The sequence below is a fragment of the Monodon monoceros genome, unplaced genomic scaffold (genome assembly GCF_005190385.1).
Source record: "Monodon monoceros isolate NGI ecotype Baffin Bay Population unplaced genomic scaffold, NGI_Narwhal_1 Super_Scaffold_5, whole genome shotgun sequence".
Lineage (NCBI taxonomy): Eukaryota > Metazoa > Chordata > Mammalia > Artiodactyla > Monodontidae > Monodon > Monodon monoceros.
This window is the reverse complement of record NW_021703782.1, coordinates 90,512,500-90,537,541: the sequence shown is the minus strand read 5'-3', so window position 1 is coordinate 90,537,541 and position 25,042 is coordinate 90,512,500. Positions and strand designations below refer to the sequence as shown.

At 40.0% G+C, this 25,042-nt stretch overlaps 1 protein-coding gene across 1 annotated transcript in view; it reads left to right on the top strand.

Annotated features, from left to right (window-relative positions):
- SVEP1 (sushi, von Willebrand factor type A, EGF and pentraxin domain containing 1) overlaps nt 1–25,042 on the top strand; it is a 183,607-nt gene that overhangs the window by 126,272 nt on the left and 32,293 nt on the right. The window contains exons 29-38 of the mRNA XM_029202810.1: nt 201–324; nt 1,099–1,269; nt 2,644–2,817; nt 3,248–3,367; nt 4,951–5,127; nt 5,352–5,436; nt 6,269–6,460; nt 8,120–8,287; nt 19,408–20,080; nt 21,745–24,536. Of these exons, the coding sequence (XP_029058643.1) occupies nt 201–324; nt 1,099–1,269; nt 2,644–2,817; nt 3,248–3,367; nt 4,951–5,127; nt 5,352–5,436; nt 6,269–6,460; nt 8,120–8,287; nt 19,408–20,080; nt 21,745–24,536 (4,676 nt within the window). The remainder of the gene's footprint in view (nt 1–200; nt 325–1,098; nt 1,270–2,643; nt 2,818–3,247; nt 3,368–4,950; nt 5,128–5,351; nt 5,437–6,268; nt 6,461–8,119; nt 8,288–19,407; nt 20,081–21,744; nt 24,537–25,042) is intronic.

Here is a 25,042-nt window from a genome sequence, read left to right as displayed (position 1 = left end):
AAAAGGAATGGTGGGGGTGGAGGAGAGAGAGGGAAGGAAGAGAATTTTCCTTTGCCCCTGAAATCACACTCTACATCCAAAAGTCTGCTTCCCACCACTGCCCTCCACACTTCTGTGAAGGTTTTCAGTAGGAGATATAATAACTCTGTCTTCCTGAAAAAAAGTGAGGTTTATCTAAAGATGTGTTTTTAAACTTTCAGGTGAAATCACTGGCTTCCTCATGCCCAGAGGAGCTCAGGAAAGGAAATGTGCTAGCCTGGCCTGACTTCCTGTCAGGAATTGTGGGCAGAGTGAAGATCGATTCCAAGAGCTTATTCTGTTCTGGTTAGTTTCCTTCTTCTATAGACTCTGCTGTCTCTTGACTACTCTGGGATTTTCTGGCAAAAGAGACATTTGATTCTCTATTGGTCAAGTAGTATATGTCTGCCAGTTTATTGTTTACCTAGTAATTCATTTTACCCTACCTTCATCCGAAGGATCTATTATTTTTTAATAGTTAAATACATTCTGAGTAACAGGGTACAAAATAATTGTGCAGGAAACTTAAACAAAGGTAAAATAAGATAAGGAAAATAGGATGAGAGGAGGGATATAGTTAATTTTTTAAATGCCCCCCGAAGTCCCATCCTCCTGTTTGAGATGGGTACTCTCTCGGCTCTGTACTTCCTAGCTGTCATCTAGGGACAGGTGGCACAGAGAGAAAAGAAATGGATGTTAGGATCCACATACGGAATAGTCAAACTCCGAATGATCAAAAATGCCTCCTAAAATTCCGTGTGTTTAAACAAGTTTCTGAAGGTATCCTAGAATTCATGTTTTTGGATAACTCATAAGAACATTTTATTAACTCTAAAATACTATTTTTTCCTTAAAAAATATTCAGCAGACTTCTGCTGGAAGAGGGAAAGTTGTTTGTTGACTCCAATAGTTTTTTTTCCAGAAATTTTGCCTGCCAGTGATCTGGTTACATGTTATCTTGTTTTAATGTCAATAGAGTGGCGCTCAAACGCAGGTACAACATATGATTTGAAACCCTTAACCTGGTGATGCTGCCACTGTGTTACTGACAAGCTCTGAACCTGCATTCTCTGCCCTCAGATTGCCCACCTTTAGAAGGATCAGTGCCTCATCTGCGAACTGCGTCAGGAGACGTAAAGCCAGGCTCCAGAATCAGTCTGTTCTGTGATCCGGGCTTCCAGATGGTCGGGAACCCCGTGCAGTATTGCCTGAATCAAGGACAGTGGACACAGCCACTGCCTCTCTGTGAACGTGAGCTGCCTTCATTGAAGGCGTTTCAGTAGCTCTTGAAAAATGCTGGAACCCTAAGAACACTTTTCAGGAATGCTAGATAAAAGTGAAATACTGCATATGCATAGTAGCCAATATAGCAGATACTCATTGAATACTTCCCTTGTATAATGAAGTGTGCTGGGCACGATGAGGGAGGTGGGAGATGAGGATCCAAAGAGCCCACCACCTGTGAAGGCACCCGGGTGACCCAAGGAACTGGATGGAGGGAAAGACAGGTGTGAGGGCTGGAGCCCAAAGGGAGATGGGTCACTGCTGGGTGGGAAAACAGGAATAGATCTCTTAAGTTGGATACACCCAGTTATTCATTTATTCAACAATTTTGAAAGTACCTGGTGTGAGTGTGTGCTAGACACTAAGTTCTGGAGATGCAGCAGTTGGGGAAAAAAGTCTCTCTTCTTTTGGAGTTTACATTGTAGTAGGAGAGACAGAAAGTAACAAGTAAATATAATATTACTTATTTATAGTAAATAAGAACAGCAAGGGCCAAAAGTAAAGGCTCTGAAGAAAACTAAAGCAGGGTAGGGAGATATAAAGTGAGAGGGTTGAGTGGAAGGAGGACTGCTGTAGTAGATAGGGTGATCAGAGAAGTTCCTCCAGTGCATCTTTTTCCACCTGGTATATCATATATTTATCTGTTTCTTGTGTCTCTTCTCTGACTAGATAGTACACTTTATAAGGCAGGGATTTTGTCTGTTTGGTTCATTACTGCAACCTCAGCATCAGGACAGTGTGTAGCAGGTAGCAGGCTCTCCATAAATATTTTTTTAAATGAATGAATTGCATGCCTACTGTGAGCCAGACGCTCTGGGCACAGGTATGGCTGTAGCCTGTCACCACTCCTAAGCGTTCTCAGTCTAATGTTTGTGTGCAATGAAAAGTGCATGCTTAACTCAACTACAAGTTTAATGTAAGTAAAATGGGACTTCCCTCGGGGCTCAGTGGTTGAGAATCCGCCTGCCAGTGCAGGGGACACGGGCTTGACCCCTGGTCCGGGAAGATCCCACATGCCGCAGAGCAACTAAGCCCTTGCGCCGCAACTACTGAGCCTGCGCTCTAGAGCCCACGAGCCACAACTACTGAGGCCACATGCCACAACTACTGAGCCCGCGTGCCTAGAGCCCGTGCTCCGCAACAAGAGAAGCCACCTCAACGAGAAGCCCGCGCACCACAACGAAGAGTAACCCCCGCTCGCCTCAACTAGAGAAAGCCCGCACGCAGCAATGAAGACCCAGTGCAGCCAAAAATTAAATAAATAAATAAACTTATAAATAAATAAATATAAGTAAAACGTTCATTGAGTATGTTGCTCCTAATGTAGTTGTCACATTACAGGCATTAGCTGTGGGGTGCCACCCCCTTTGGAGAATGGCTTTTATTCAGCCGAGGACTTCCATGCTGGCAGCACAGTGACCTACCAGTGCAACAATGGCTACTATTTGTTGGGTGATTCAAGGATGTTCTGTACGGATAATGGGAGCTGGAATGGCATTTCACCATCGTGTCTTGGTGAGATGAATCTTGGCAATTACTGCGTGCATTTACTCTAACTCTGTGGGAGACAATTATCCCAAATTCCTGAGGCTTTTATGGCAGGCCTTTGTTAATTTCATCTCATCCTAGTGCGATCTGGGCAAGCCATAGTGACAAAGCAGCTATCCATAGACATGCCAAACATGTCTTAAATTTTTACCAGGCTCAATATTAAGAATATTTATTTCTGTTCTTCTACTTATTCACCTATAAACTGGGGAAAGAATAGCTTTTATTGTAGATCTGCAGTGTGATTATGACTATCATCTCTAAATTTCATAACAATATATATCAATATATAGTGTGATGCATTAAATGATATGTAATTATTTAAAAGTAAAAACAAATGTTTGCTGCATAAGACAAATCCATCAGCTGTACTAGCTGTAAACTGTCGTCATTTTAGATGTTGATGAATGTGCAGTTGGGTCGGACTGTAGTGAGCACGCTTCCTGCCTGAATACAAATGGATCCTACCTCTGCTCGTGTATCCCGCCCTACACAGGAGATGGTAAAAACTGTGCAGGTAACTAGGCTATGTGTAATTGGGAAGTCTATTTCAATTTTTTAATTCAAGTATATATTGTAAATGTATAGTAGGACAAATTTTTAACTTCAAAGGGGAGATGGAAAAGTAAAACCACCTTTAAAAGGATACGTAAGCAGAGAAAGACAAATATTATATGATATTACTTATATGTGGACTCTAAAAAAATGTTACAAATGAACTTATTTACAAAACAGAAATAGACTCACAGACATAGAAAACAAACTTATGGTTACCGAAGGGGAAAGCAGGGGGAGGGATAAATTGGGAGTTTGGGATTAACAGATACACACTGCTGTATATAAAATAGATAAGTAACAAGGACCTACTGTACAGCACAGGGAACTATATTCAATATCTTGTAGTAACCTATAATGGAAAAGAATCTGAAAAAGAATGGAGATATATATATATATATATATATGTATAAGTGAATCACTTTGCTGTACGTCTAAAACTAACACAGCATTGTAAATCAACTATACTTCAATAAAAAAATTTTTTTAATGATACATAAGCAACAGTTAAAGGTGCTTTAAACTAGCATTGTGCTTTTGCTAACTTCCCAATTTCTGAAAAACAAAACTGAGAGCCAACTTTATCACCAGACTGTTGAAGAAATACCTACATAGTAGAAGAATAATAGAGTGGATTTAGACATATAAGCAATGGCCTCTACTGCCTCAGAGCAAATAGGATGCTTCATCACCTCTTCACCTTCAGTATCTTTCCTCTGCCTCAGGCACACAGAATTATGTCATTGAAAAAACACAGACAATCCTGCCTTACACATCTCTATGTTTTGTGATAACCCATATATATCCTTCTACATGAGTTATGAGAAAGCAACTACCAGAAAACAATTAGACAGAAATTAAAGAGGAATTCTCAAAATCAATCTTATAATTGCTTTTACTTTTTGCAAGGGTTTCAGTTAAGGTCCTTGGCTTATAAGCCAAAAGGATCTTCAGAAAGATTAAATCAGTATATCTTCCCTTTTTGAGAATTTAAGTATTTATTCACTCCTATTGTTCAGCCCTAAATCTCCCTTTAACTTTTTTCCTTTCCTAGAAGTAGTGACTCACCCCAGATCTACACATAGGAGGCTTAGGATCTGTAGGCTGTTTGGAAGGGGCGGCTGGGAACTTCTCCTAAATGTGCTTTGGGACAGCCTTCACATCAGCTTGAGAGAAGGTCCATTGCTCTTAAAAAGTGGGCATGACGTTGGGAGAAGGAAGAAGAGCTGAAGCCCTTATGAGCCATGCCCAGGCACCACCACTACTTCCTCGATAAACAGCTTCCTTTTGGGGCTGATAAATTTCGTTTCTTTTTCTTACACATTGCTGTTTGAAAATACTGTTTTTAAAATGCCTAGTAAATGTATGTTCTGGTCTGATCAGCTAGTGTGTCCCTGGACTTCATGCCTTTCCCTTCAAAAGCTTTTTTTCCTCCTCAGGATTTAACTGGTACCTTAACTGTAGTGGAATTCTTTTGCTATGAGACCTTGCATGGTTGTGTGAAAGCCACCTATTGACCCACAAAAACTGTTTCTCTCTTTCAAGAACCTATAAAATGCAAGGCTCCAGGAAATCCAGAAAATGGCCGCTCTTCCGGGGAGATTTATACTGTGGGTTCTGAAGTTACATTTTCGTGTGATGAAGGGCACCAGCTGATGGGAGTGGCCAAGATAACATGTTTGGAGTCTGGAGAATGGAGTCATCTAATACCATATTGTGAACGTATGTTGAGTAAACTCCCCCATGTTTATGGTGTTTGGCCATTCTAGAAAGTCAAGGTGGAGAAATGCCAAGTGTTATGTTGTCTCAGTATTCTTTGTATTTAAAGCCCAGTATTGGGCTTTTATTTAAACGTGAGCAAAAACCTAGAGCTGCCCTTGAGCTTTTAGAGATTTTTACACATAGTGGCTAAGAAAAGCAATGCCTTTTGGTTTTCCTCCCTTAAGCCGTTTCCTGCGGTGCACCAGCTATCCCAGAAAATGGTGGCATTGATGGATCAGCATTTACCTATGGCAGTAAAGTGATATACAGGTGAGTGTCTAAGATTAACACTACATTGTAGAGTTTGTTGATGACATGCTGGTAGTGATAGAATACTGGAAGAAAAGACAAAGAGTAATCCCAGAGGATGTTTTCAAATTAATATGGAATTAATTGAATTACATGTTTGGGTTTGGATCCAGAGCTCCAGCTTATAGCCAAAAATATTCATTAACTTGCAGGGTCTTCTTCCATGGCATCCTGGGGACTCATTCTAGACAGCACCACTCTCAAACCAAGAATTTTCTGTTTGTCAGAAACGGACTCACAGACATAGAAAACAGACTTGTGGTTGCCAAGGGGAAGGCGGGTGGGGGAGGGATGGATTGGGAGTTTGGGATAGTAGATGCAAACTATTATATAGAGAATGGATAAACAACAAGGTCCTACTGTATAGCACAGAGATCTATATTCAATATCCTATGATAAACCATGATGGAAAAGAATATGAAAAAGGGTATGTATATACATATGTATAACTGAATCACTGCTGTACAGCAGAAATTGACACAACATTGTAGATCAACTACAGTAAAATTAATTCTAAGAAAAGAATTTTCTGTTTGCAGCTAGTAGTCCATGACACAAACTGGAGACAAGCCAAATCCTAAACCCGTCCTTCTATTTATCACCCAGCAGGATCCCTGAGAGCAAGATGCATAGTATTCAACCTTGAAAAAATTTTTTCAAAGCGTTATTTCAGTAGGAAAAAAAAGTGCTCTAACAATATGTGTAAATTCTTGATCTTTTTGGAAGTTTTGGCACAGATAAACTTATGCAAAATAAGGCATTCTGTTCTGTCATTTTCTTTTATCTTCATCAGGTGTAATAAAGGATATACTCTGGAGGGTGAAAAAGAATCATCCTGTCTTGCTAGCAGTTCTTGGAGTCATTCTCCTCCCTTGTGTGAACTGGTCAAGTGTTCCAGCCCCGAAGACATAAATAATGGGAAATATATTTTGAGTGGGCTTACCTATCTTTCTACTGCATCGTATTCGTGTGAGAATGGATACAGGTACAGTCCTAGACACCAGCCAAGCTTCCTACAATACCCTGTTCCTCATTATTTACTCAGTGGGTTTCACTTGCATGTGACTGGCCAGCTTGAAATACAAGTTTTTAAATGTAGAAGATATTCTCAAATGTGTGTGCTTCTTGAGGCTCAGCCTATAGTAAATGCCCAGGGAAATATTCCATCTAATTTTGTCTCTGGGACCTCTAGTTCAATGTTATAAACATTCAGACATTAAACAGGAAAAGCAAAAAATGTTTATGAAGCGTAACACAACACCTAATAAAATGCTTTAGTGATGGATATTTCGGCAAACGAAATATTGCATAGGATGTCGTAAAAATCATGTCAAGATAAGGACCAGGGTCTTTAATACTGTTAAGAGGTTAATTTGATTAATGGGGTGTGTGTGTGTGTGTTCAAAAAGAAGGGACAATATCTCTGGTGGTCCTGTAGTTAAGACTTCACCTTCCAATGCCGCGGGTGCGGGTTCAATCCCTGGTCAAGGAGCTAAGGAATTTGTTAATATTGTAACAAATTCAATAAAGATTTTAAAAATGGTCCACATCAAAAAAATCTTAAAAAAAAAGGAGGGGGGGGCTTCCCTGGTGGCGCAGTGATGAAGAATCCACCTACCAATGCAGGGGACACAGGTTCAAGCCCTAGTCCGGGAAGATCCCACATGGCGCAGGGCAACTAAGCCTGTGCGCCACAACTACTGAGTCTGCAAGCCACAACTACAGAAGCCCACGCACCTAGAGCCCTTGCTCTGCAACAAGAGAAGCCACCGCAATGAGAAGCCCACACACCGCAACGTAGAGTAGCCCCCGCTCACCGCAGCTAGAGAAAGCCCACACACAGCAACAAAGACCCAACACAGCCAAAAATAAAATAAATCAAAACAAATCAAAACAAAAAGAAGGGACAATAAAGAGTCGGGCTGTGATCAAAAACTTGGCCAACAGGATCTGACATGAAACAGATCAAATGAACAGAAAATGGAGTGAGTTGTACAATCAAAATCTGATTGGCAAGTGAAGGTGGATAAGCCATGCCGTAGGCCTGCGAGGTTTTTAAATTCAAAGGAAGACCAGAGGTCAGAGTGAGGAGCAACACTGTTCAGATGCCCAGGCTAATGGCAAGGGCAGTTCCCTCTGACCTCAGTTACCCTGACTTCCTGGGTGTCTTGTCTTCCTTATCATTGGACCCTAACCAGCATGTTACCCCTTCTCATCCAAGTAATCTGCTAATCACAGCACCACCAATGAGCACACTGAACCATTTTATTTTGCACCCCAGTTATGTTGTTTTAGCCTACTCATAGTTTTAAATGAATCTATAGCCAGCTGAGATTTCCATTTAAAAAAAAAAAAAGTGATTGATTGACATTGATTGCCACACGCCAGGTGGGATCTTAGTTCCCCAACCAGGGATTGAACCTGTGCCCCCTGCAGTGGAAGCACAGGATCTTAACCACTGGACCGCCAGGGAAGTCCCAGATTTCCCTTGTTTTTATATAAAGCAATAAAATGGGAAGAAACTTTATTTTTATGTATTAAAATTCCTCAAGTGTCCCCTATTCTCTCCTAAGTCCTTCCTTGTTCACCTCCAGAGCAGTAAGTAAATAGCCAACAAAAGAGGTGGCACCATTCTTTCCTGTAGCTTGCAGGGCCCTTTGGTCATCGAATGCTCGGCCTCAGGCAGCTGGGATAGAGCGCCACCTACCTGCCATCTCGTCGTCTGTGGAGAGCCACCGGCCATCAAAGATGCTGTCACCACCGGGAGTAACTTCACTTTTGGGAACACTGTCACTTACACTTGCAAAGAAGGGTGAGTAAACCCGATGAAGGAAAGGAATTTTGGGAGAGGATGGGCCCAACCGCTGATGGGCTCCATTGAATACTAAATTAAATTTCCTGGCGGCCAAAGCCAAAGAGAGCTTTATGTTCTTTTCTTACAACAGAAAGGGAGCATATTCCCCTGTGGGAACAATGTTTTCCTGGAATTAGAGTAATTTATCAAATTAGGCCTTGAATAATGGACATTGGGCAATGCAGTGGAAAATATCTCTATACTTTAATTAAAGATGAAAAAAGCATATTTAAATAGGCATTTGTGTATTTATCCTCTGCCAAATCAAACGCAAGACGTAGGTCACAACATAAAGATGCCACATCTGCATGAAAAAAATACTAAAAAGTTCAGATTTTTAAATTTTTAATGATCTCATTTAATTCAGAGATAAAATGTAAAAAAACAGGAACAGATTACAAAGTGCTTTCATACTCGTCTCATTTTATCCTCACAAAAACCGTGTAAGACACAGAGAAAGGAGAGGCTCCCTCTGGGTTGGTGATCTGCTTAGGGTCTCAGGCAGGCAGTAAAGAATTGAGGGGTGATTAAATCCCAGATCATCTGACTGTCATTTCATTGCTCATTTTTTTCCATGCTTCCTCAGTAAATGTTTTCACCAGTAATAGTTTATAGCTTTCACACTCCAGGTTTACCACAGATGCTTTTCATACAGTTGGAACGAGTGGCAGCTGAGGGGCTGCCATTTTCAGGATTTGTGTCTCAGCTCTATCATTCACTCACTGTGCAGCCCGGGGCAAATGGTCTAACCTCTCTCTGCTTCTATGAGTCATTAAAGGTTGATACTCCTTATGGATATTGTGAGGAGTAAAATGATATACTGCTTGGACTAGCCAGAAGATAATAACTCAACAAACTGTGCCACTATTATGATGTTAGGACAGAAGAGAGGACACAGTTTCATGAAAGTAACATGAAAGTTGAAGTTGTTTTCACCTAGATAGAAGACCGTTCCACTAATACAGGCCACCAGCAGGTGGCAACCATATTTTCTTGCAAAAAGCTCTTGAGAGTCAAATACTCACGTAAATAGCTGACAGAAATCCTGGATCTTAACACCTTCTTAAGTGAGAAAAATCTTGACTATTAAAATGTCAGTGTAAGAATTAGCTTTTTAAAATTTATTTTGTTGAAGTATAGTTGCTTTACAATGTTGTATCAATTTGTAGGAATTAGCTTTTGATGGCCCCATCTCTCCCCCGTGGATTGACTCAATTAAAAATTGCTTCCTAACGAACTACGTAGTACTATTTAAGATTAGCCATTTAAATGTTTGTGAAACCTTATCGATATAAATGTTCCAAATAATAGCTAGATATTGACAACTTCTGGGTTTTTTTCTGATTAAGAAGTAATGTATTATCACCATATAAAACTAGAAAATAAAAATATATTTTTTTAAATTGCCCGAAGATAAATGATACTTTACTATATCTCCTACTAGAATTTTGTCTTTGCATATACTTTTAAAGATCATGCTCTTATAAAAATTCCCATTTTTCTTTTTTCGCTATAAATCATTCACTTATATCATAAGAAGAGTTCTATATCTGCCTAATGCTAAGTCTACGTATCATACAAAAAGGGTTTGTTAAAAGAAGCAATAAAGACAATAATGAAAATCACAACAAATCCCTGCATTCATAGAGGGTTTTACATTCTTCAAAGGACATTCCTGTGAATTATCTCATGTGCTCCCTTCAACAAAGAGGGGGATTTTGAAGAAGATATATAATTCCCACTTTACAGTTAAAACATAAAGGTGTTGGGCCACGTTATCGTACAGATCCCTTCTGCTCTAAGCAAATAGACACTCTGTGGGAGCTTTCTTCTCATTCAAAAGATGGAAACCAAATCTGTCATCTCAGTCATATAGCTGTTAAAGGGTATGAGGCCATTTTTATAAAAGTGCTTTATATGTGCGTGAAGGTACTATATAAATATGGCTTTATTAATATTTTCTGTGTCATCAGTATTGTTATGTAAAGCGATGACATTTTAATAATATAGGGGAAACTATCTTAAGTAGTTAATCAAATTAATGGAAAGTACACATGGTCACAAATCACTACCACTCATGTTTTTTTCCTAAAAGAAAAATATCAATAGCTATTAGGAGATAGTTTCATTTTTCTGAAAGTAACAATTTTGGTGAGAGGAAGAACACTTTGCCCCTTTACATACACTTGCTCTTAGAGTGTTATGAGGGTGGCCAGACCGGAGAGTTCTGTCTTATTGCTTTTTTCTGGACAAATGCCTAATGAAACATTTAAATATACAAAAGAGCACAAAACCAAATTAATCTCTATTTAAAATTACCTGTGTATCCACTGCTGAGATAAAAGTACATGTTAAATTTTTGCCATAGTTATTGTAGATCTCTCTTTATAAAAGAAATACAATATTACAAAAATAACTAGAAGCCATTTTCATCACTTTCTCACTCTTCTCAAAGTAAATGTGCATTTTTTTCTGTGTTACATATGTACTCATAAACAAATATTCTGTTGATTTAAATGTTTTAATTTTCATGTACGTTGTTCATACTCTGAGTATCCTTTTGAAGCTTGATTTTCGTTTAATGTCGTGTTTTTTGCCTTTGTTGATAAATGTAAATCAACAGAATTCATTTTAACTGCTGTATAGTGCTTCCTTGTCAGAATGAGCAATCTCTAAGTTACCCATTTCCCTGCTGGTAGAGGGTTAATTGATTTCCACTTTATTTGATGATACAGCAGTGCTGAAGTAAACATCCTTGCACATCTCCCAGTCCATAGAAGGAAGAATACCTCTGGCCTAGACACCAAAAGTGAGAATTGTTGGGTCATGAGGCATGCATATTTTTAACTTTATACTAGATAGTCCTTAATATTTATCAATTGTTTCCTTTAGAGTTTGTTTTTTGTATGTGTCAAATTTAAGAAGATTTTTCCTACTCTGAGATCATACTCAATTTCTTTGCCTTTCTGCTGAACAACTCAAGATCTTAGAAAATATTTGTTTCTGTCACCCCTCTCATCTTAAATGTCTTATCACTATCTACATTTTACTTCCCTCTTATTTTACAACTTTCCAGATTAGTCATTTTTTTAATATACTCAATGCTTATTTAGATTTACTAACATTTTAATGAATCTTTCATAAAAAGCATTCATTTTTATGGATTGCTTTTTCCATCCCACGCCTTCCTTTGGGTTTAATACTTCTGCTTCCTAAAGTACATCCTTTTGGCAAAAGTCAGTATGTTACACAATCTTTGTCTGAAAATAATAGTATTTTACCCTTGCTCTTGAATTATAGTTTAGCTGGGTATACAAGTCTACATTAATAGTTTGCTTCCATAAACATTTTTGAAAGATATTTCCATTGCCCTATGACTTCTAGTGTTTCTATTGAGGATTCCATCAGTCTAATTTAGTAGCCCTCAACTAGGGGCAATATTGCCCTCCAGGAACATTTGACAATGTCTGGAGATGTTTTTGGTTGTCCCCGTTGAGGGAAGGTGCTATAGGAACTAGTGAACAGAGTCTGGGGATGCTGCTAAAACACCCTACAATGCATAGGACAGACCCCCACAACAAAGAATTGTCTGGTCCAATATGTCAGTAGTGCTGAGGTTGAGAAACTGGTTGAATTGTTGTTCCTTTATAAGTAATGTGTTTTCCCTTTATTTATTTTTTTAATTTGTCTTCGTTGTTTTGGTGTTCTCTATGGTATGACTAAAGTTGTACTAATTGCCATTCATCTTGTTCAGGGCTCATTGTACTTCTTACATCTGAGAATTTGTATCTTTCACCAATTTTAGAATAAGCTATTTTCACTTTAAATATTCTTTCTCCTTAACTTTCACTTTTCTCTATTTCTGTAAGTTTTATTAGATAAATATTGGAGCTTTTATTTCTCCTTTACATGTTTATTAACCTGTCACATTTTCCATCTCTTTAAAAACTTGGGTTGCATTTGGATAATTTCCTCACATATATCTTCCAGTTCATTAATTTTCCTTTCTACTATCTATAATCTGCTTTTGGAATGTGTCCCCTGTTTTTGAATTTTTATTTTCTATATTTTTATTTTTAGAATTTATCTTTATTTTTCAACTATTTCTTTTTACATAGTCTCTTCTTTTTAAATAGGATTTTAAGGGTTTTTGTCCTTAATTATTTGAACATATTTATTTCATTTTTTTTTTTTTAGATTTTAGACCACTTTTTCTATCATCTCAATTTATTGGTGCCCTCATCTTGCTGTTTGTTCTGTCTACGGACCCATTCATGATGGAAAGCGTGCATGTGTGTTTTGTAATTTCAGATTCTGTCCTTATAGTGTTTGGGACTTGTTTGATCTGTGACAGTCCTTTAATGGTCTGAGTATAAGGATTATTTTTTCTTCTAGGTGCCCCAGGAGTATCACCATCCAAAAACCTAATTTTACATTTATTTATCAATTCAAAGTCTTTCCATACAAAATGAGTGGTATAAACCCTACCCTCAAGTCCACATGACGTGCAGTCCTGGGTTCTGCTACCTTAGCCAGGACTTTGTTTTTCCAGCCAGATTCCCAGCAAATACAGAGATCTCACTTGTCATCTCACTAGGCCTCTAGGTGGAATTTTTCTGGTGAATATCCTTTCAGTGTATGTCCTTCTAGGACATAGATTCTTGCCAGAGACTCAGCTATTACTCTGTATTTCCCCTTTCCTGTCCAATCCAAGGGCAGCCATAGCATTCATTCACAGGCTTACGTTTCTGTTTTTAATTTCCTCTTCATTTCTGGCACATGGAGCTTTCCTTTCTGGTCAGCTAAGCTATGCATTTAAAATAATTTCTGTTGTATTTCATCAAGTGTTATATAGGGAGGGTGTTCAGACAATATTATAGCCAGAACTAGAAGTCGGTGCTTGTCCTCTCTCTCTTCACTCCTTTTCTATCTCTCCCCACCAAGAGATTGATTAGCATAGGTCAACATGCATTATGTCTGTTCTATTCCAGGATGGAAGCACTGTGTTCATGTCATGGCTTTTGTGTAATGGCTTTGGCATCGTGCTGTCTCCTTCCACTTCCTAAGATGCTGTTGGCCTGATAAGAATGTTAGGGCCTATTTCCCTCCCTAGCCCTCTCAATTCCCTCTTTTCCCTTGGGGCTGCCTAACACAGACCACTGACCTACACACTGTTTAAGCTACCCACTCCTGTTTATTGGGTGCACATACACACATTCTTGTTTTGGCCTCAGTATTTTTGTCTTCTCTTATTGGTGTTGTGCTTTGCATGGGCCTTTCCTTGGGTTAAGAAAAGAAGACACTCTCTCAAGATTAGGATAGAAGAGCAGAGACTTTAGGAGACTGGAGTAGTAAGATGAATGCCAGAGAAGAAAAGGAATAAGTCTGATTTCTGTCTCCTGCCCTGAAATTGGCCTTCCAAATTCACCTTTTATCAAAACATTACACTGGTGGTTTTCAGCTTTTTGCCTCAATTAATAAAATGTTCACTTGTTTCCCGTTTTCCTTTTCATCCTCATGTATACTCTCTTGGTGAGAAACTCAGTAGGAAGGAAGGGTCATTGACATCCGAACATCCTGATAGAATGTTTCCCTTTTGAGTCTTTTCAAATATAGACTTTTAAATGCAATTAGTGAATATACTACGGTAACATTTTTGTAATCTTTTTCAATTGAAAACAGAACTAATTACTGATACAGATTTATACTTTCTATTGCTCTTGTTAAATTGCAGCCCTTTAAATATCTAGTATGCTGCTCTTTTAAGACTATTGTAAGGTTCTTTTTCGCAGAAGAGAAGAGCTAATAACCCACTGGGGAGCCTTCTCACAAAGCTTCCCAGGCCCATGCCTCTTAGTAGGCGTTCACTCCATGAATCAAATCACTGAAAATTGCATCTGGAGATTACTCTGCCCATTTTCAAAGGATTTTTGTTATCATTCCGGAAGTATGATAATGTATTACAGCCAGTGTATCCTAAAATGTGTCATTCTATGACATCACTGTAATATCGATGGGACAATTTTCCTTGGAATTATGGAGGAAAACAACTTGTTTTATAATACATATGGCCTGATTTTTTTTTTGTTTGTTTGTTTGTTTGTTTTTTTGCGGTACGCGGGCCTCTCACTGTTGTGGCCTCTCCCGTTGCAGAGCACAGGCTCCGGACGCGCAGACTCAGCGGCCATGGCTCACGGGCCTAGCCGCTCCACGGCATGTGGGATCTTCCCGGACCGGGGCACGAACCCGTGTCCCCTGCATCGGCAGGCGGACTCCCAACCACTGCGCCACCAGGGAAGCCCCATATGGCCTGATTTTTAATAACAGGCTGCAAGGGTGTCCCCAGTGTCTCTTGAATGAGAATACAAAAGGTCACACAGAGTAAAATTAAATATTTCAATGTTTTAGATTTGTACCAATTCCAATTTTTCCTGTTTTAGTAGCCAACATATATAGAATGTATCTTATCATCTGTACAAAACTTTATCATTTTTAAGTGATTCTTTTACATAAGCAGGTGGAATATGTCTTCCAGAAATCTTAACACTCATTTAGATTTCTAACATAATGAAATGGTGTGGCTGTTTGATCAGAGACCAGTTATAGTTCTATCTAGGCAATAACTACAAATTAATTCCTCTTTTTTTTTTGCCATTCAGAGAATATATCCTTCTTTAGCATCTTAAAAGGCTAACTGATATATATGTTTCAGAAGACAGTTATTTTTGATAAGCCTCTGTCCCCATCTTCACTGAATATGCTGTCTAGTCTAAAGCACTGGCTTTATTTATTTATTTTTGAAGCCACTCAGTGTAAATTCCTCTGCTCCTCTGAAATGCCAGCCATTCAAGTGTTGATAGCTTGGCCCCAAGGTTCTACAAATGGATCATTAGAGCTAATTGAGAGGTTTCAGTAAGGGATCCCAGCCCCTTCATAACATTTCCATGACTAAAAAACGATCCTACACTCTGGTTAAGATGCCAGGCTTGCAGCTTTGGAAGTGAAGGTGTAGGGAGACAGACATTTCAGCCAGCCCAACCTCAAATCTGCCTTTCTCTTTCTCATCGATGGACACGATTCCAAGTCTGTTCACCCTCAGAGTCACTGTCCTCTGAGCCTGTTCCAATAGGTCTATAGCTCTTTTTGAATTGTGATACCCAGAGCTGAATGTGCAAATTAGAATGTAACTGCAAGAGAGAGAAAAACACCAAGTCTAGGGACTGACACGTGGTACTTAAAACATGGCGATTTATTTCATTTCTCTTCTTCTCTTTCCGGATAAATGAGTTTCTAAAGATGCAGTAACCCTTTTAAGGATGTCACCATTGACTCATTCAACTCATTCAAGGAAGCTAAAGTCTTTCACATTGGCTGCCACTAAGCCAGGTTTCCCTTTGTGCAGTTTTTCTTTATTATCTATATACAAGACCTCCCATTTTATCTTTGTTAAATATTACCTAGTAAGATTAGAAACATTGAACTGCCCTGTTAAAACCCTTACCCTTCACCCTACAGTTATGTGTTGCTTACAAACTGATGGGCTAAGGACAGAGTTCTGTGACATCAGAAGATATGAAACACCCAACTAGCTTACCTCTATTAACCAATAATACTCTTTGGGTCATCCAGTTAATAAGCCACTTAAATATCTTTCTGTTCTAGCAGCATTTCTTCTGCTAAAATCTTATGAGAATCCTTGTCAAAGGAACTCTCAAAAACCATTTCCAGTTAATCTGTGCCTGACACATCTTCACCCATTAACCATCACAACTGTCAAAAACACACAAGATCCTAGTGACCACTGCTTCCTTTTCCAGATGTTCATAGGCCATTCCTAACTACTTGTAAGTCCCCAGAAGCCCCCAGCTATATCACACTCCCATTTCTTTGCTCCTGTTACTTTTCTTCCTTTCCTGCTTCTTTCACGACTCCCCTCAAAAGCTATTTCATCTGGGACACAAAGTACATGCACTGACATTGCCTTGTACACGAGGGAAGGGATTCTTGCACACAGCATGGCCTAATTGCCTAATGAAGAACTAAATGTTGATTGAGAATCATAAAGAAAAGTCAAGTTCTTAAGTCAGAGAAAGGGATGGTGTCAATTCTAGGAAAGTATGGATAGTATTGAAAATGCAGTCTTTAAATTCATTTATTCAAGATACATGTATTTAGTGGTAGTCTTCCATTATATTACAGAAGAGCTTTTTGCTGTGATTTTCCATTAGGGAAGAGTCATTGGTGGAGATTTTCCAGCAGATCAGGGGTCAGAGGCCTAATGAAGTGCTACCAGAATACAAAACTCTGTTCCTGTGTCCTCAAGAGGCTTTGAGGAATAAGGAAGATTCTGGAGGCAGAGGCTTCTGCCTCAAAGCAGTCAGTCCCATTACCTAAAGGAAGCACTCTATAGATGGCACAATGGATCCTAATAAATCAGGGATGTCTCAGGTGATGTCTATAAACTTCAGCCAATGAAATACAGTAGCAACATCAAAGGACCCCATGAAAATAATGATGCATGGTTCAAAGTGTGCAAAGGCTGTAAATTGTGCTATAAAAATATAAAACATCAAGAGCCTCTATAGGAAGCATCCTAAATGCCCATCGACAGACGAATGGATAAAGAAGATGTGGTACATGTATGCAATGGAATATTACTCAGCCATAAAAAGGAACGAAACTGAGTTATTTGCAGTGAGGTGGATGGACCTAGAATCTGTCATACAGAGTGAAGTAAGTCAGAAAGGGAAAAACAAATATCGTATATTAACGCATATATGTGCAATCTAGAAAAATGGTACAGATAAACCAGTTTGCAAAGCAGAAATAGAGACACAGATGTAGAGAACAAACGTATGGACACCAAGGGGAGAAAGCTGGCGGTGGGGGGGGATGAATTGGGGATTGGGATTGACATATATACACTAATATGTATAAAATAGATAACTCATAAAAACCTGCTGTATAAAAAAAAAGATTAAACCAAGGATGTGAAAAATCTGTACACTGAAACTACAAAACATTGATAAAATAAATTGAAGGGGACCCAAAAAAAAGAGCCCCTATAAATGGAGCACATTCTACACAGGAATAGCAGAGTCTAGGCACTCAGACCTAGGGCAATGTATTTTTAATAATAAAATTATGCTTGTAACATACTGTCTTTGTATATTTTCCTGGATCCTTTAAGACAGAAGCCATCCAAAAATTTATTCAGCTCAGATTCTTATACAAAGAACTGAGCTTTTCCACAACAATGGAATATTATTTAGCCATGAAAAGAAACAAAATTGAGTTATTTGTAGTGAGGTGGATGGACCTAGAGTCTGTCATACAGAGTGAAGTAAGTCAGAAAAAGAAAAACAAACACCGTATGCTAACACATATATATGGAATCTAAAAAAAAAAAATGGTTCTGATGAACCTAGGGGCAGGACAGGAATAAAGATGCAGACGTAGAGAATGGACTTGAGGACACGGGGAGGGGGAAGGGTAAGCTGGGACGAAGTGAGAGTAGCATTGACATGTATACACTACCAAATGTAAAATAGATGGTGGGAAGCAGTTGCATGGCACAGGGAGATCAGCTCGGTGCTTTGTGACCACCTAGATGGGTGGGATAGGGAGGGTGGGAGGGAGACGCAAGAGGGAGTGGATATGGGGATGTATGTATACATATAGCTGATTCACTTTGTCGTATAGCAGAAACCAACACACCATTGTAAAGCAATTATACTCCAATAAGGATGTTAAAATAAATACATACATACATACATACATACAAAGGGAGAGTCATCTCCTAAAAAAAAAAAAAAAAAGGAAGAGAGATAGAGCAACATCATGGGAAAGATAGAAGGGTTGGAATCCAGTAAACAAATTCCGATCCTACCTCTGCTGCTTGCACCCATGTGACTCTCAGCAGATTTCCTAGCCTGTCTGAACAACCAGTCACTCATCTGCAAAATGAAGAAATTAATATTTCTAAACAGGGTTCAATTGGTGCCAAATTATTTTAGTCCCCTTACGCTTCATTATCATCAAGACGACGGACTGATCGGATGTTAGACAGTCCTTTCAAACTCCCTGTCCTCTTTCTCTTCAGTACAAAAGTGAGAATGAAAATCAGAATGACTCAAATGTAATTATTCTAATACTGCGTATCCTAATATTTTGTTCTGCTTCATTGAGAGAGCACTTGAGCATAATTAAGATTTTTGTAAGTCATCAATCTATCATCATATATGGGGAAATACCTGTGCATAAACAAAGCAAAATTTATTCGTGCTGGTTGAATAGCAGAGCCATATGCAGACACAGCTTTTAATGCTAACCACATGGTTAAGGGTTTAGGAAACAATGAAGAATGAAATTATAATCCCTCCTTTAAAGTTCATTGATTATGAGCAAGTGGATACCTAGGAGTTATATGCAGGCTACCTGTGGTTCATCAGAGCTTTTGTTTCAAAGACTAGTGATCAAATTAAGCAACGGAAATCATCTATAGATAGATGAAGTTCCAACTTTGAATTGAGTCAGACAGGACCGTAGCTTAGTCCTCATTTTTATTTTTAAAGAAATGTGTAACGATTTTTAGAGTTTCTTTTTTTTTAGCATCTTTATTGGAGTGTAATTGCTTTACGATGGTGTGTTAGTTTCTGCTTTATAACAAAGTGAATCAGCTATACATATACATATATCCCCATATCCCCTCCCTCTTGCATCTCCCTCCCACCCTCCCTATCCCACCCCTCTAGGTGGTCACAAAGCACCGACCTGATCTCCCTGTGCTATGCAGCTGCTTCCCACTAGCTATCTATTTTACATTTGGTAGTATAAATAGCAAAATCCACTTCCCTTTCTGAACAAGCCCTAATATTAATAACAAGATGTATATCTTAAATGAAGGTCATTTGATCAATAAGCTCAAATTCAAACAGTAAATATTGTTTTAAAGGATAAAGGATAAAAGTAAAGTTATTGGTGGAAAGATTTACAAAATAAAAGCAGAATAAGAAGATGCAAACACCTTTTCTCAAATAATGTGCTTAGTTACTGTTCCTTTCTCCCTAATCTCATAGCTACACCCTTGCCGGTCCTGACACCATTGAGTGCCTGGCCAATGGCAAGTGGAGCAGAAGTGACCAGCAGTGTCTGGCTGTCTCCTGTGATGAGCCCCCCAGTGTGGAACATGCCTCTCCAGAGACTGCCCATCGGTTATTTGGAGACATTGCATTCTACTATTGTTCAGATGGTTACAGCCTGGCAGACAACTCCCAGCTCCTCTGCAATGCCCAGGGCAAGTGGGTTCCCCCAGAAGGTCAGGCCGTGCCCCGTTGTATAGCTCATTTTTGTGAAAAGCCCCCTGCTGTTTCCTACAGCATCTTGGAATCTGTGAGCAAAGCAAAATTTGCCGCAGGCTCAGTTGTGAGCTTCAAATGCACGGAGGGTTTCGTACTGAACACCTCAGCAAAGATTGAATGTCTGAGAGGTGGGCAGTGGAACCCTTCCCCCATGTCCATCCAGTGCATCCCCGTGCGCTGTGGAGAGCCACCCCGCATCATGAACGGCTATGCGATTGGATCAAACTACAGTTTTGGAGCCGTGGTGGCTTATAGCTGCAACAGGGGCTTCTACATCAAAGGGGAGAAGAAGAGCGCCTGCGAAGCCACGGGACAGTGGAGTAGCCCCATACCCACATGCCACCCTGTATCTTGCAATGAACCACCAAAGGTTGAGAATGGCTTTCTGGAGGTAAGAGACTGATTCACAAGTGTCCATGGCTTTCATCGTTTACAGGGCCAGCCCGTTGTAGCTTATTCAGAAGCAGGGACATGAATAGACTAATAGGTGAATAACAGGAGCTGCTAAATCTATTGGTGGTAAATATTGGAGAGAATTTGATAGAGGTCATGAATCCTTTTAATCTATAGCTTTCTACCTTCTACTAGCATATAGGCACTTGAAACACTTTATAGCAATATTTTAGCCCAGCTATGACGTTAGAATAAAATAGTTTTAAGAGATACTATTTTGATTTATAAAAAGTTATTCCACGATGGATGTATTGTTTATTATTATAGAAATCAAGGTCTAAATGGAACCTAGAGAAATCTGTTATCATTTCTTATTTTTAGACAAAATATGGGGGTAAACCATCCATTCACCATAAGGTGGTTTTTGCAGTTTTCTTTTAGGGAACTTAAAGGTAATTTCATCAGGACAAAGGGTTTTGTCAGATCCACACATATCCTCCTTTCTCGTTGCTATGTGTCTTCTCATTAAATCTATCAAGAAAACAGGAATAACAATCTATTCCCCCAAATCAAGGGTCACTGTAAAGAGATAGTATTCTAATTAAACACTTTTTTAAAACCCACGCCTACATAGTACCTTTTCTCCTTTATATTCTAAAGCAACAGTGAATGCCTTTTATTTAAGACTTTTGCTCAGAGGTATTAGCTTTCCATTGGAAGAAGGTGTCTAGTATATGTAAGGAGGCTTTCTTCATTTATTCATTTAACAGATATTTCTGGAGCTCCTACTAGGTGCCAGGTAAGCACTGGAGATCTAGCATTTAATAACACGGATTAGGTCTGTGATGGCATGGTGTTTACATGCATGTGGGGTACCCAAGGAATAGATAAATAAACAAAACAAATAATCATGTCCAAATACCAAGAAGTTCACTGCACCACAGAAGCTAGACGTACCATTAACAAAAGAACCATTGCAATCTTTTTTAAAGTTTTCATAAGTAATTCATCTTTGTACTGCCTAAAAATGACCTCTTACTATGTTATTCACTTATATATTTGAATGTTGAGAGTATGAATATTAAATGTTTGTTTAAAAGGTAAAATATTACTTTTTATTTTCCACCCTTATGTTATGGTGCAATTTTTTAAAATTATATTAAGGATGAACACAAAACTCTGACAGTAGGTCCATAGCCATAAAAAAATGCGTTTTTCTTATTATCTAACAGCGTAAACAAATGTATGTTTGTGTATGTTTCCTTTTCTGTGAGTAAAACAACACACTATAGCACTGCTTTGGTCGGTGAGATTTTTTTTAACTTACCAAGTAATTTATAATTTTTGGTATTGCTCCATCAACTCATCAGTCGTTTCAGAGACTATTGATCTTTACTTATTATGGGCTTACCACTGTGGCCAACATTTCTGCTGTAGGGATTACCTAATTTGACCTTCTGCCATCCTTTTTGTTTATTTAAATAAAAAAAAATAGAGTGGACCTATTGGAAAAATACAAGTCCTCATTTGCTTATGTCTTAATTGATACATTTTAACATAGGCATTTTAGTTTAGTTCTTCTTTACTGTGATTTGCTGTATTTTGTCAGTTATATTACGTGTTATACAAATTGTACTTCATTGTTTTCTCCCTGTTATGCAGCATACAGCTGGCAGGACCTTTGAGAGTGAAGTGAGATACCGGTGTAACCCAGGCTATAAGTCAGTCGGAAGTCCTGTATTTGTCTGCCAAGCCAATCGCCACTGGCACAGTGAATCCCCTCTGTCGTGCATCCCTCTCAACTGTGGAAAACCTCCCCCAATCCAGAATGGCTACAGGAAAGGAGAAAATTTTGAAGTAGGGTCCAAGGTTCAGTTTTTCTGCAATGAGGGTTACGAGCTTATTGGTGATCATTCTTGGACGTGCCTGAAATCCGGCAAGTGGAATAAGAAGCCAAACCAAAAGTGTGTGCCCGCCAAGTGCCCAGAGCCACCCCTCTTGGAGAACCAACTGGTTTTGAAGGAGTTGCCCACCGAGGTGGGAGTGGTGACATTTTCCTGTAAAGAAGGGAACGCCCTCCAGGGCCCCTCTGTCCTGAAATGCTTGCCATCCCAGCAGTGGAATGATTCTTTTCCTGTTTGTAAGATGGTTCTTTGCCTCCCTCCTCCGCTGATTTCCTTTGGTGTCCCTGCTCCTTCTTCTGCTCTTCATTTTGGAAGTGCTGTCAAGTATTCTTGTGTGGATGGGTTTTTCTTAAGAGGAGATCCTACCACCTTCTGCCAGGCTGATGGCACCTGGAGCTCTCCACTGCCAGAATGTGTGCCAGTAGAATGCCCCCAACCTGAGGAAATCCTCAATGGCATCATTGACGTGCAAGGTCTTGCCTATCTGAGCACAGCTCTCTACACCTGCAAGCCAGGCTTTGAGTTGGTGGGCAATTCTACCACTCTTTGTGGGGAAAATGGTCACTGGCTTGGAAGAAAACCAACCTGTAAGCCCATTGAGTGCCCAAAGCCCAAGGAGATTTCGAATGGCAAATTCTCTTACACAAACCTACACTATGGACAGACCATTACCTACTCTTGTGACCGGGGCTTCAGGCTCAAAGGTCCCAAAGCCTTGACCTGTTTAGAGACAGGTGATTGGGATGTGGATGTCCCATCTTGCAGTGCCATCCACTGTGATCCCCCACATCCCATTGAAAACGGTTTCGTAGAAGGTGCAGATTACAGCTATGGTGCCATGATCATCTACAGCTGCTTCCCTGGGTTCCAGGTAGCTGGTCACGCCATGCAGACCTGTGAAGAGTCGGGATGGTCAAGCTCCATCCCAACATGTGTACTCATAGACTGCGGTCTCCCCCCTCACATTGATTTTGGAGACTGTACTAAGGTCAGAGACGGCCAGGAATATTTTAACCAAGAAGAAGACATGATGGAAGTTCCATATCTGACTCCTCACCCGCCTCATCATCTGGGAACAGTGGCTAAAACCTGGGGAAACACAAAGGGATCTCTTGCTACACATTCAGCAAAATTCCGATACAACACCCTGGTTTCATACACCTGTAATCCAGGATATGAACTCTTGGGGAACCCTGTGCTGATCTGCCAGGAGGATGGAACTTGGAATGGCAGTGCGCCATCATGCATTTCAGTGGAATGTGACCTGCCTGTTGCTCCTGAAAACGGCTTTTTGCATTTTACAGAGGCTACCATGGGCAGTGCCATACAGTATAGCTGCAAACCTGGGCACACTCTGGTGGGCTCCGACGTAAGACTTTGTCTACAGAATAGAGAATGGAGTGGTACTTCCCCACTCTGTGAGGCCATCTCATGCCCCAAACCAAATCTAGTTATGAATGGCTCCATCAAAGGAAGCAACTATACGTACCTGAGCACATTGTACTATGAGTGTAATCCCGGGTACGTGTTGAATGGCACTGACAGGAGAACGTGTCAAGAAAATAAAAATTGGGATAGGAATGAGCCAGTTTGTATTCCTGTGGACTGTGGTTCACCTCCAGTCTCAGCAAATGGCCAGGTAAAGGGAGAGGAGTATACATTCCAAAAAGAGGTTGAGTACACTTGCGATGAAGGGTTCTTGCTGGAGGGGGCCAGCAGTCGTGTTTGTCTTGCTGATGGAAGTTGGAGTGGGACGACTCCCATCTGTGTGCCTGTCAGGTGTTCCCCCCCACTACAGGTGGCAAATGGGGTGATGGATGGCCTGGACTATGGCTTCGGGAAGAAAGTGGTGTTCCATTGTCAAGACGGCTACGTGTTGCACGGTGCCCCCAAACTCATCTGTCAATCAGATGGTAACTGGGATGCCCAGGTTCCTCTCTGTAAACCAGTCAGCTGTGGCCCTCCTGAAGATCTTGCCCATGGCTTCCCTAATGGCTTCTCCTTTTATCATGGGGGGCATATACAGTATCAGTGCTTTCCCGGTTATAAGCTCCATGGAAGTCCTTCAAGAAAGTGTCTCTCCAATAGTTCCTGGAGTGGCAGCCCACCTTCCTGCCTGCCTTGCACGTGTCCCCCACCAGTCATTCAAAATGGAGCAGTCAACAGGACAGATTTTGGTTGCGGACAGGCAGCTCGGATTCAGTGCTTCAAAGGCTTCCAGCTCCTGGGACTTTCTGAAATCACCTGCGAAGCCAATGGCCAATGGAGCTCTGGCTTCCCACGCTGTGAACACACTTCTTGCGGTTCTCCCCCAACGATACCAAATGCATTCACCAGTGAGAGTGGCTCTTTGGAGGAAAATGTGATAACTTACAACTGCAGATCTGGGTATGTCATCCGAGGCAGTTCAGATCTGATTTGTACGGAGAAAGGGACGTGGAGCCAGCCTTATCCTGTCTGCGAGCCCCTGTCCTGTGGACCCCCACCACCTGTCTCCAGTGCAGTGGCAACTGGAGAAGTACACACCTATGGAAGTAAAGTGAAACTCAGGTAAGACCATGGCTCTAGAGTCTCCAAGGGGCACAGGCAGGAGGGTTGTAAAATGCAAAGTGATAGGTCAAAAATTTAGCTAACTGGGAAGAAAACACCCTCTCTGGGCTGCTGTCCAAAAACTGAAGCTTTTAACACTTGGCTTTATTCTATCCACAATTATGCAGAAATCCATTGACTTGTAAGAATAAATTTCTACACTTTCAGACTGTAGTTCCTAATATAATTCTCATATTCTGTTGCGCTTCATGGAACAGCAAGATCCTCTAGCTAGCTTTAATATCTCTTAAATCACAGGCTCTTTTTTAAACATTATGCTGATAAGTTTCTTTGGTATCACCTAATGATTATATTCATATAGGCAAACGTTGGGGGAATAAGGCAAAAGCTGAAGAATTCAGGTCAAAAATCACATACTTTAATTGGTTAACATTAATAGGGAGACGGTCTTGAGGGGACATCCAACCTATGCTGTCTGAGCAAACTAAGCATTTAATGCACAGATA